Source organism: Episyrphus balteatus, chromosome 4 (assembly GCF_945859705.1).
Source record: "Episyrphus balteatus chromosome 4, idEpiBalt1.1, whole genome shotgun sequence".
NCBI lineage: Eukaryota > Metazoa > Arthropoda > Insecta > Diptera > Syrphidae > Episyrphus > Episyrphus balteatus.
The window spans coordinates 53,332,301-53,345,507 of NC_079137.1; the positions used below are offsets into that span (position 1 = coordinate 53,332,301).

The 13,207-nt window shown below is 33.2% G+C and overlaps 1 protein-coding gene across 1 annotated transcript; it reads right to left on the reverse strand.

Annotated features, from left to right (window-relative positions):
- Positions 1 to 660: 660 nt before the first annotated feature.
- LOC129918413 (uncharacterized) lies at positions 661 to 11,833 on the reverse strand. Its single transcript, XM_055998926.1, has 3 exons — positions 11,465 to 11,833; positions 829 to 1,310; positions 661 to 761 (listed from the first exon to the last, which is right to left on the reverse strand). Exons 1-2 carry the CDS (start codon positions 11,789 to 11,791, stop codon positions 837 to 839), a joined length of 801 nt encoding a protein of 266 aa, XP_055854901.1. The 5' UTR covers positions 11,792 to 11,833; the 3' UTR covers positions 661 to 761; positions 829 to 836.
- Positions 11,834 to 13,207: the final 1,374 nt, after the last annotated feature.

Below are 13,207 nucleotides of genomic sequence, written 5' to 3' on the forward strand. Positions count from 1 at the left end.
TTTACCAGGTTTACTTAGAGTTTACACCGTTTTATGAATACTTCTAATATCATCAAATAAAAACTAATTTCGAGACTTTGGTCAGAAGAAATCGCCTTCGGAATGAAAGAAAAATAAAATTTGGTGGGAAATATCTCAGGAACCACACCTCCAAGAATTTTCAGTTATGAATAGATCTTAAAGATAACTTTTTTTTATGTCTCACTCGATGGATTTGGAGGAAATTTTAAAAAATCGAATTTTTTTTTTTGGCAAAGGGTTAACCTTGTTTTTTCCCCAAAAAACCTGAAAAAAAATAAATTTTAACCGGAATGGATAGGCTTGATCACTGTGAACTCATATCTGTAAACCAATTTTTTTTTTCATGAAAGTGCAACATTTCGAGTTTTTGGCTGGTTTTAGGTAATCTATGATTTGCTAAAATTAAGAATACGCAGATAGCAATGAAACCGCATTGTTTTATGATGTCAGTCACATGAATGTTCCTACAAACCTTGTAACACGAACACGATTGCTCCACATTTTAATTTTTGCGCATGTTTCTTGCATGAGGGACACGCTATTGTGTTTATTTAAAAAAATAAGAAAATTATCTTGTAATTATATAAAAAAAAACGTTTTATTACACTCAGAGTGTTTATTTGAAGATAAAACAATGTAGGTACTGATCTAAAAAAAATTTAATAATAATTTGTATTATTCTTTTGTTTCTTTTTCGCATACTAGTTACTAGTAAGTGATTATTTTTTGTAAGTATGTACCTGCAAAATATTAATATAAATAGAAAATATTCAAATTTAATAAAAAAAAAAGTATTTAAAAAATTACCGTGAGTTTCAATTTATTCCGTAAGACGAAGAGCTCTCTTCTAAGTCATCCATTTCAGATACATCTAGAATAGCTTTTTGAATTTTTCGACGAAGCAGCATTCTACATCTATTTGATTTTAGAACTCTAAATTCAGATGCAATATAATCACCAAATACTTGAAAATCATCCACAGACTTATAATCATTTGCAGATTGTGCCTTTTCAAATAGAACTTCTTCATCATAAACATACGATTCACTGTGCTTCTTCATTTTAGTTGTTCTATGGTCTTGACTTGTAGATGGTGTATTGTCTTCAATTTCATGAAACGCATCATCATTTGATAATTCAATTGCAGGTATTTCATTTTTTAGTAAAACTTCATTGTTATACGAGGAAGAACTTTCTCTTTGTCTCTTTTTTTTCATTTTAAATGGTTGAATTTTAATTGGTGGTTTTTCATTTTCTTCTTGAGTTTCATTTTCACTTGAGAGAAAAACCTGTAAGAATAAAAGCAATCAAGAAATATAGTTACCTACTAACTGTTTATTTTTTTGTCCATATAGAACCTTTTACACTTAGATAGTTATTTTTACAGCGTTCTAGAGATGCCGCGAATATTCGGCCACTATTCGGTATTCGGCTTCTTTTTTTGATATTAAGTATTGTAATAGAATTCAGTAGACTAATAGCGGAAATTATGATTAGGCCAAATGACATAATTTCTAATACAAATTTGGAATGATTCATCTCATTTGGAGCTAGGAAATGAGGTAGAAGAAAATATATAGCTAAAATATGCATATTTTAAATAAATTGAAAGCTTGAAAGAAAGCACTGATTGTGGAATATATTTCTTGTTTAAAAACTTATATCTTCAGATGTTTTTCTTAACTAACGATTTTCTATCCACGGGGTGTGGTATCTCGCATTTTCGCTGAAATATTACCAAATATTTTGGAGCTCTTGTATTAATTATCGAAGAATCTTGAAACAAAGTTGAATTGTAGAGCTAGTTATAACATAAGATTTTCTTCCAGGGGGCATGGTATTCTGCCCATGTTTTCTTTATTATTAAAGAGCACTTCTGATTATCGTAGAATCTTGAAAATAAGGAGGAGGGGCATGGTATCCATCATATCCACCCATTTTTTCTAAATTGTTATCAAATATTTAAGAACACTACTTACCATAAGGGGTATTCAAGATTCGATGCAAATGGTCTTGTATCGTTGCAAAAGTGCAAATGTGTAACATTTTACACTAAAACAACCATATATATAGACTATAATTTTTTTTACACTTTTGCCATAGGTACCCTAACCCTATTGCAACAAAAAAATACAATGGTGCGAAATGTCTCTGTTGTAGTGGTGAAAAAATAAAATTTTACACCTTTTTGTTGCATCGCATAGTATCTTGAAATTTTATAGAATGATAGAGCTGGTATCTTATACAAAAGAAACATTTTAAAAGAGATTTTGTACTCCGGGTGCCTTAGCATTTGCGTAGGGTTGCGGAGTAATTGTCGGTATTTTTGAGGTGTTCACCGACAATCTTAAGAATGTGTCAGCTAAAATTTGGTGTATAGTTTCCCTACAAACAATTTTGCTTCTATAAAGCTTTATAGAAGCAACGGTAGCATCTATAAAGCTTTATAGAAGCAAAATTGTTAGTTGGGTTAACCTTTTTGTGCAAACAAAATTTACTCTTTTGTTCAAAGAAGATTTTTTTGATGTGTTCTTTTTTATTTGAATATAGGGTTTGCCGTATTTGTAGGCCTACATTCCTTATATTATTTAATTAATTTGTTTTTTAATTTAGGCTTTTATTTGGCATTTCAAAAATGTTCTTATTTGATCATACCACTAAGCTGACCGTATAACTACTTATATATGTGCCATTTTTCTTTTAAAATAGGGCTGCTTCATAGAAGTTTTCACAATCAACTAGTCTTTCATTTGAAACCAATTTCAACCTCTAACCTTATGAGCTAAGTATTTCGACGGTCACCTCTCCGACTATTACATATTTTTACCCTGGTCTACATTGCATTGAGACTATTCGCCATATAAACATTTGATTTAGACAAAAAACTTTTTCAATTACATTATGACTCATCGTTAGCTTTGTTCCATTGGGAGGTGGCAAAGTACAACTAGTTCACTAGCGATTTTCAATGGAACGCACTTTCAACGAATACAATACAAATCGTATCTACAGTCTGGTACGTTAACGAAATCTTGAATGAAATACTTCGTTTTGCTTTACGTTTTTCAGTACGCAGCTCTAGAGAAAAAATGGAGAGTTTTCACTCATTTGGCACTTACTTTTTACTGTCCTGTGCATTTTTCCTGACTCTAAGAGCAGTGTTTACAGTTTTTTTTTACTTTTTATTCATTTATTTATTCTTTAAATTAATTTTGAATTTTTTTATTTTGACTTTGACAAAATACTCGATGATATTTTTGAGACTTGAAAATTGTTCGTTTCGCATCAGCAGCGTACTAGGCTTTAAAACCAAACCTTAGAACTTGGTACACTTTTATATATCTCAGTGTATATATAAGTTATCACAGTATAAGTTGTCGTCGCTAACAACACGCGCGACACAACTTAGCTGACACAACATGTTGTCGACCCCAGTCAACACGAGCCAGTGACCAGACTGCAGCGAGGGTTCCCACAGGTGGGAATTCCAGGAATATGAAGTCAGCAGTACTACAGTCAGCAACACTAACAACATAACAATAAAATTAGGTTTCTTTCGGGCCAACAAAATATATATAATTGAGTTTACTTCTATCAATAAAAGAGCTCACTTCATTGAGCAAAAAGTACAAAAACTGTTTTTTTTAGTTCATATAATAAACAAATCCATAACTGGCGCCCGAGCAGATTATCGCGGAATAAATAACCGTTTACTGAAAACCCGTGCAAACTTAAATAAAATAAGTGAAACCCGGTTAAAGTTAAAAAAAAAAAAAATAAAAGTGAATTAAAACACTAAATGCAAAAAGTGAACTAAGACACTAAAAGCAAATAAAAATAAAAAAAAGTGAATTAAAACACTAAATGCAAAAAGTGAACTAAGACACTAAAAGCAAATAAAAAAAAAAAAAGTGGATAAAAAGTGGATTAAAACACACAAAAAGTGAACTAAGACAGTGCGTAACTCCCCTGAGGAAAAGAGGCCCCCCAGTAGCAACCAGCAAAAAGGAGGTGAAATTATTTACCAGCCGCCCAGGACATAAGGAAGATGATAATTACAATCATAATAGCGTAAGGAAGTTTATTATTTTTTTAAAAAATTTTTTTTTCTCAAAAGAAAATTATTTTTAATTTAATTAATTCAAAATATATTAAAATAATACGACAAAATATATAAATAAATTTATATAAGAATTTACAAAAAAAAGTTACAAAAATTAAATAAGAAATAATTACGCAGTAATTCAAAATATATTAAAATAATACGACAAAATATATAAATAAATTTATATAAGAATTTATTACAAAAAAAAAGTGACACAAATTAAATAAGAAATAATTACGCAACAAGCGAAAAAAGAAACAAATTTTTATATTACAAAAAATCCAAGAATAAATATTTTTTATATTTCAAAAATATTATCTTCACAAAAGTGTAGAAAATTTTAAATCAAGAATAAATAGTTTTAAGAAAAATATATAAACATAAAAAGTGCAACATGGCAAACCAAAACAATAATTTAGTTCCCCCACCTATTAACCCCCCTAATTTGAATATACCCCCTCCAAATCCACAACCACAAGGGAATCGACCACCACCACCTATTCAACCTGCCTTTATCGCTTCTCCGGAATTAATAAATATTATCGCTGAAGTAGTTAATTCAATAGTTAGGCCAGACTTTGATGCTGTCCCTACACGGGACCAAGCCATTCGCCCCGAATTATTGAACAATTTGGAAGAACTTGATAAGATACCCGATGTCGTAAGATCCTTGCGGGATTTTTCGGGTAAGTCAGGAGAATTCAGCTCCTGGCGTAAAAGTGTAGAACGTATCTTAAAAATTTATGAACCTCTCCAAGGTACACCAAAGTTCTACGGTATCTTGAGTATAATTCGTAATAAAATTATTGGTGATGCAGACGCCGTATTGGAGTCGTATAATACTCCACTAGACTGGAGAGCAATTTCCAAATGTCTAACCTTACACTATGCGGATAAAAGAGATTTGGGTACTTTAGAGTACCAAATGACATCTCTTGTTCAAGGATATTCTTCAGTGCAAGAGTTCTACCAATCGGTATATAAACACTTGTCACTCCTCCTAAATAAGATTTCCTGCATGGACGTTGGTCAAGAGGCCATCTCTCTGTTGACTAGCAACTACAGGGACAAGGCATTGGATACTTTCATTAGAGGCCTAAACGGAGATCTTCCAAGACTCCTAGGCATGAAAGAGCCGTCGGACCTCCCAGAAGCCTTAAACTTATGCCAAAAACTGGAAAATCAAAAATTTCGCTCCCAATATGCGAGCAACCATCAAAATCAGCAACATTTAGGAAACTATCAAAAATTCCAAAATAGACGACAACAACCAACATTGTCCACCGGATATGCACAGAATAGGAGAACACCACAACAAAATGCTTTCTATCCAGAAATTGCCTACTTGCCACAACCTAACAACAGTATCCCTAATCTTGCTTACCAAAATAAGCAAAGAAATTATCCCAACTACCCCAACTACACGCACCCTAATTATAACTACCCCAATCCTAATTACCCTAACTATACACAAACACAACCTAACTATAATTTTCCCAATTTTGCTCCTCCACGCCCACCCAAACCCCAACCCAAACCGGAACCAATGGAGACATCAACTATCCACTCTGGTGCCGTAAACTACCAGAACCGTCCCCAACCGTTTAAATACGCTGGTAAAAGGACACAAGGGTTCAACCCTTCAGTTCAAAATATGGTACCTCAGAAAATCCAAAGGAATTTTCATATAAATTCTGAAAATCCAGTTCCATCATCTTCAAATATACCTCCAGATTTCACCCTGCAGCCAACTGGATATATCTCTCCTAACGATGCTTATGCCTTCTACCAACAACCAAACGTACAAGAAGCAGAAAACGATCCCGATCTTTATAATTATATGCAAGAACAGATTGAAGATCAGGAACCCGAAGCCGATGAATGTGACATTCATTTTTTAGGTTAAATGACTCTTCGCTGCCATACTTTCAATGCAGAACGAAGAGTGGACAACTACTAAATTTTCTAATTGATACAGGCTCGAGTAAAAATTACATCCAACCATGTTTGGTAGAGAAACCTCTTCCAAACGAACAAACATTTTTGGCAAAATCAATTGCAGGTAACATTGAAATAACGAAACACACGTTCGTTAACCTATTTAATTTAAATGACGTCAAACTGAAATTCTACCTTCTCCCAACCCTTAAATCTTTTCATGGGATCTTGGGAAATGATAGTCTTAAAAATTTACATGCAGTTATTCATACAAAAGATAATTTTATGTCAATTTTAGGCAAAACTAAAATTCGAATTAAACAACTTAAGTCACAATACGTAAACCCCATAGGTATAAAAATTGACCATATGTCAGAATCGCAGAAAAAAACTATAGCCACTATCTCTCAAAAATTCAAACCTCTATTCGCTAATCCAAATGAAAAACTTACATACACAACAAGAGTCATAGGAGAAATACGCACCAACACAGATTCCCCAGTATACTCGAAATATTACCCTTACCCCGCCTCATTAAAAGATGAAGTGGAAAAACAGATAAATGAGCTTTTGGAAAACAATATAATTAAACCTTCTCGATCCCCATACAATTCACCTGTGTGGATTGTACCAAAAAAACCCGACTCATCAGGAAAAAAGAACTTCAGACTTGTAATTGATTACAGAAAATTAAACGAGGTCACTATCTCTGATCGTTACCCCATCCCAGAAATTAACGAAATATTATCCCATTTAGGTCAAAGTAAATTTTTTTCAGTTCTCGATTTAAAAAGTGGTTTCCACCAAATTCCCCTAAAACGTTCCGATACGGAGAAAACAGCTTTTTCCATTAACGGAGGCAAATACGAATTCACCCGACTTCCCTTCGGACTTAAGAATGCGCCATCCATTTTCCAACGTGCAGTTGACAACATTCTGCGCGCTTACATCGGTAAAATATGTTATGTCTACATCGATGACATAATTATATTTAGTCAAAACGAAAAAGACCATGCATGTCACATAGAAAAAGTACTACACACACTATGCGAGGCAAACATGAAGGTACAACTAGACAAATGCCACTTCTTCAAAGAAGAAGTAGAATTTTTGGGCTTCATTGTATCGTCAAAAGGTCTAACGACAAACCCTTCCAAAGTTCAAGCAATAGCAAATTTCCCAATTCCAAAAAACCTAAAAGAATTACGATCATTCTTAGGATTGGCCGGATATTACAGACGGTTCATTCACGATTATGCTAAATTAGCAAAACCATTAACGAGGATGTTACGCGGCAAAGAGGGCCACATTTCAAAATTTAAATCGAGCAAAGTTTTAATTTCACTATCCACCGAAGCAATAGAAGCTTTTAACAAACTTAGAAAATCCCTTACTTCTAAAGATGTAATCCTCGCCTACCCTGACTTTAAAAAAAGTTTCGAACTCACAACCGATGCATCAGAGTACGCAATCGGTGCAGTTCTCTCGCAAGATGACAGACCAATAATGTTCATTTCAAGGTCATTAGACAAGACAGAAGAACATTATGCTGTCAACGAAAAAGAAATGCTTGCCATCATTTGGGCATTGGACAGCTTCAGAAATTATTTATACGGAACAGCTCATGTTAAAATTTATACAGACCACCAGCCGCTTACATACGCTATGAGTAACAAGAATAACAATTCGAAAATGAAACGCTGGAAAGAAATCCTTGAAGAATACGACCACAAAATTATATACAAACCAGGGAAAAGCAACGTAGTCGCAGATGCACTATCGCGTGCTCCACAAAACTCCGAAGTATTCTCACTTACCGCATCTCAACATAGTGACCAAAGCTCGTCGCATAATTTAATCCCTAGTGTTGAAAGCCCAGTTAACGTTTTTAAAAATCAAATCTTTCTTCTCATTGGCAAAGAAACAAAATACGAATTTAAAATCCCTTTCCCAACCTACCATAGACATATATTCACACAACCAGATTATACCATAGACCAGTTAATTTCAATATTTAAAAGAGTCTTAAACCCAAGTGTTATCAATGGTCTTTATACCAACGAATCAATTATGGGAAGAGTTCAAGAAATGTATCCGCTTCACTATCAAACTTTTAGAATTCGTTTCACTCAAACACAGGTTACCGACCTCACAAATGTAATTGATCAGAATGAAGAAATCTTAAAAGAACACAATAGAGCCCATAGGAACGCTAAAGAAAACAAAATTCAACTCCTTTTCAAATATTATTTCCCAAAGATGAACGCTCGAATTTCCGAAATTATTAAACAGTGTAGAATATGCAAAGAACAAAAATATGAACGACATCCTAATAAACCAAAAATTCAAGAAACCCCAATTCCACAATTTCCAGGCGATATAGTTCATATTGACATTTACTCAACAGATTCAAAACAGATACTCACTGCAATAGACAAATTTTCAAAATATGCGCAAGTAAAAATTATTAAATCAAAAGCTATATTCGATATAATTGAACCTTTAAGGCAGCTCATATTTTCCTTCGGCGTACCGAAAAAAATAATTTTCGACAACGAAAAATCATTCAATTCAGCAACAATATCCTTCATGCTTCAAGATCAGTTAGGAATCCAAATTTATACCACCCCTCCTTACAGCAGTTCGGTAAACGGTCAAATAGAAAGATTCCATTCGACACTCTCTGAGATAATGCGTTGTTTAAAAGCTGAACGACCTCGAATGCCATTTGATCAACTTCTTGATTGCTCTGTATACGAATATAATTACTCTATTCATTCTGTTACAAATAAAAGACCAATCGAAGTATTCTTCGGTAGGACTGTTACAACAGATCCGAAGCAATTCGAATCAGCAAGACAGGAAAATATTGAAAACCTCCGATTGAAGCAGAGTAAAGATTTGCAAACCCATAATAAATCAAGACAAGAATTAAAAACATATTCACCTGGTGAAACCATTTATATCAAAATTAATAAAAGGCTAGGAACAAAATTAACCCCCAGATTTAGAAAAGAGATTGTTAAAGAAGACAAATCAACCACAGTTCTAACAAATTCAGGCAAAATAGTCCACAAAAATAACATTAGGAATTAACTTTTTCAGATTTTTCCTTTGCGGTGTGCTAAGCGAAATACAAATTTTGGATTATTCCAATTCAAAAATTTTAGCCACGAACATGGGCCCAGCAAAATTACAAATCGGCGCGTTAAGAATTATCCACGTCATCGACCTAGGCCAATACGAGGAGATCTTAACGAATATCCAAGCCGACATAGACCATCAAGTCAATAAATCCGATCCCAGTCTTCCCTACCTGTCCCACCAAATATCCGAAGTCCTCAAATCCCTAAATAATTTAAAACCCAATAGAAATCCGAGATCAATGAACTTCTTAGGAAGTGCATGGAAATGGTTGGCCGGTACTCCGGACCACGAGGATTTCCGAATTATAAAAGCACACACACAAAAATTATTACAAAATAATGAGAAACAAATCATTATTAATAATATATTAACAAAAAAAATAAATAAAATAAGCAATATAACAAACAATTTAGTAGAAATTACTAAACTTAATGCAATCCAAAAAAACGAATTTCTGTTAGACATTAAGTTCAAAGTACAAATCATAAAAGAAGAAATAATCAATATAGAATACGCTCTACTTTGGGCAAAAAATAACATAATAAATTCATTTATTTTATCTAATTCCGAAATCGAAATTGTCAAAGAAAAATTTAATAAGCAAAATGTACCATTCATTAACTTAGAAGAGGCACTAGAATTTTCGAATGTAAAAATAGCCTCCAATAATACAAATTTACTTTATATAATAACTATTCCCACAACGGGAACAGAGATTTGTACAAAAATTCTAATCAAACCTATTAAACAAAATAAAAATGTAATTAAAATAAATTATGAGAACATATTAAATTGTAACAATAAAATATATGGTGTAAAAAGTAAATGCAATACTTGCAACAATCTAACTATCTGTAAAAGAAACGAAATTATAAATTTAGAAAACGACAATTGTACAAGAAACCTAATCCAAAGTAAACAACTTAACTGCGACGAAATCAACAACCAGCATATCCCGACTGTAGAGGAAATACACCCAGGAACAATACTACTCAACCAATTCAACGGCTCTATTCTGGTGGAAAATAAGAAAGTAAATCTAACTGGCTCCTTCATTGTGCAATACAGCAACATATCAATAGTTATAGATGGGCAGGAATACCTATCAAAGGAGACTCCAGCAGGAAAGCCATTACCTGCAATCTTGCATGAGAACTTTTCAACAAAAACCTACAAGGAGATTCTCACAATGGAAATGCTCAAAGAACTGCACATCAACAACACGGTGCATCTAAAGAAAATCCAAAGCGATGCAAACATCCATAAAATCGCCAACTATAGCCTTTCGACCATCCTAATACTTTCCATACTAGCAATAATCGTCAAAATAATCATTCCAACCAAGAAAGTCATACAAATCAAAGAAGAACCAAAGAAAGATCATATGGACCAAAACAAAATACCAGTGCTCTATTTGTCGACTGAGGACAGTCGAATTTAAGAAGGGAGGAGTTATCACAGTATAAGTTGTCGTCGCTAACAACACGCGCGACACAACTTAGCTGACACAACATGTTGTCGACCCCAGTCAACACGAGCCAGTGACCAGACTGCAGCGAGGGTTCCCACAGGTGGGAATTCCAGGAATATGAAGTCAGCAGTACTACAGTCAGCAACACTAACAACATAACAATAAAATTAGGTTTCTTTCGGGCCAACAAAATATATATAATTGAGTTTACTTCTATCAATAAAAGAGCTCACTTCATTGAGCAAAAAGTACAAAAACTGTTTTTTTTAGTTCATATAATAAACAAATCCATAACTTATATCTCAGTCAAATGTAAATCTTCATTAAATAACGCTCAATGGAATGAATTTATTCTATTGGAAAATGTACACAGTAAGGTGTCGGATCTTTGTATAAAGTATCTTTGAACACAAATGGATGAGTGAAATGCAACAAATTTTTCAAAGAGAAAAACATGCATTTTTTTGCATTTTGTGCAATTTCATGCAAGAAACGATTCAAAAACAAAATTATAAAAAAACCTTTAATCCAATGCATTTCTTATTTTTCTTATTAAAGTAGGCTTTTATTTGCATCTTATCATCTTGTATTGTTTGCAAGTCTTTTCTTCCACCCTAAAATTTTCTGGCGGAAAAAATAGAGTAAACTTGCCTAGCGCAAAGTTTGCAATATTACCAAGCTCTTAAACAAAACACCTGTCATTTATTATTTGGCAATATCGGTTAACATATTTAACTAGGGTGTTTTTAAAATCATAAATAAATAATTTCTATACTACTTACCATAGTATCGCCGCTATAAGATGTCACCATGTCATTGGGCGGTGATATGAATTTCAGATCATCAAAGTACCTCCATTTAATACCATAAATTCCATTCTTTTTTTGCTTCATTTTGCGAACTTCTTGAAAATACTGTGTCCTCAAATTATGTATTTTAGCTTTCACTGCACTTTCTGAGACATCCAAATGTCTTGATATATCTTGAATGGCAAATTGTCTTTTAATTTTATCTGAATAATATGGTGAAGATGTATCCCATAATTGCGGATAAGATTGATATTTCGTAATTAATGCTTCTGTTAAATTGCCTGGCCACATTTTTGGCATATCAATTTGTTATTTGCTTGCAATATTTCACTAAATTGCAAACTGTTTCGCAAACCGTTTTTCGAATGTTGCAATTTTTGTCACTAGCTTGCGAACAAATCATACAAGCAAGTTATAATTCTTTATTTGTGTATATGACTCTGTTGGAGTCATATAATTAAGTTGTAAACCAAAGTAGAACAAACGCATTAGTATAAGCACTCACAAAATATTGAATAACACAACAAATAAACTAGATTGTTGCATTGCAACTTGCATAAACTCGGCAATTTGTCTTTCTTTCTACAATCTGAAATTTCCAATAAAAAAATTGCATCGTCTACCTGTCAAACAACAAACAACTCAGGAGCGCATTTATTTTTGTTGATGATTATAGGGCGCAACCTAAAGGTTAAGCGTTTTCATTTTTGTTCTGATCCAAAAAGGATAGAAATAAATGGAACGTTTGAAACTTTCTACTAATTTAAATTCTGTAACTCTCACATAATGAAAAGTGGTCTAAAAAACGTTCTTTCTTCGATGTGAGAGAGCGTAGGCATAGATTAGGGTTAATCATGGAATTCGAACGATAAATCTTTGCCCCCGGTTACAAAGGGGTTAAGTCACAAAATTGCACTTTTCGGGTTTTGATGAAATATGAATAAGCTCTTTTTGCTCTTTTATTTGGTATCAAAAACATAAATAAACTCTTTCTCATAAAAATAAGAGGATCAATGCTCAAAAATGCATCGATTTTCATACATTAGCTCAACTTCAATCGCATTTTCTGGCAAACTATCATTTATGAATTGACACCTTTGTAACCGGTGGCAAAGAAATAAAAGGACAGTTCCGAAAGGTTTAAACAAATTGTGTATTTAGGGCTTAACGTGTATTCGTCAAATTGGGAATTAAACGTCAAATGCCGTCCTGAACAACGTCTTCTTCTGATAGTTTAAAGGCGGTCCTCAACGTCGACGTTCAGGTGTAGAATTTTTTTTGTTCGTATAAAAACGATATTCGCACGGATTTCTTTCGTAAATCGTCGTTTTTTTTATATATATTCCACGTACACTGAAGGGTTTTATTTACAATTTATATAGTTGGAGAGAATAGAAAGGGAGGGATTTAAAAGGAGAAAACGATGCACATTGATTTGAAGTTCTGGTGATTAAAATGGCAGGGGAAAACAGAGGCGTGTAATATTGCACATACATGTGGTTCGACTAAAAAAGTTATCTCTGTACTGAATGCAAACATTTTCAGCTGTAGGTACTTAATTGTTTACTATTTTTCTCTGCCTCATTTCTGTCATGATCAACTTTTTAATAAAAAAGAAACAAAACAAAACCATCTGGAATTAACCTTAATTTAACCGGGTCCCAGAGACCATTAAGGCCGTGTGTGAATTGCGTTTAAATGTTGGTTAAAGTTTGA

Excerpts from the sequence above, each read along its gene's own strand:
- LOC129918413 (XM_055998926.1), bottom strand. The coding sequence starts at position 11,791 with ATGCCAAAAATGTGGCCAGGCAATTTAACAGAAGCATTAATTACGAAA. Across the intron at positions 1,311-11,464 it reads CTTATAGCGGCGATACTATG|GTTTTTCTCTCAAGTGAAAA; the intron begins GTAAGTAGTATA and ends TTATTCTTACAG.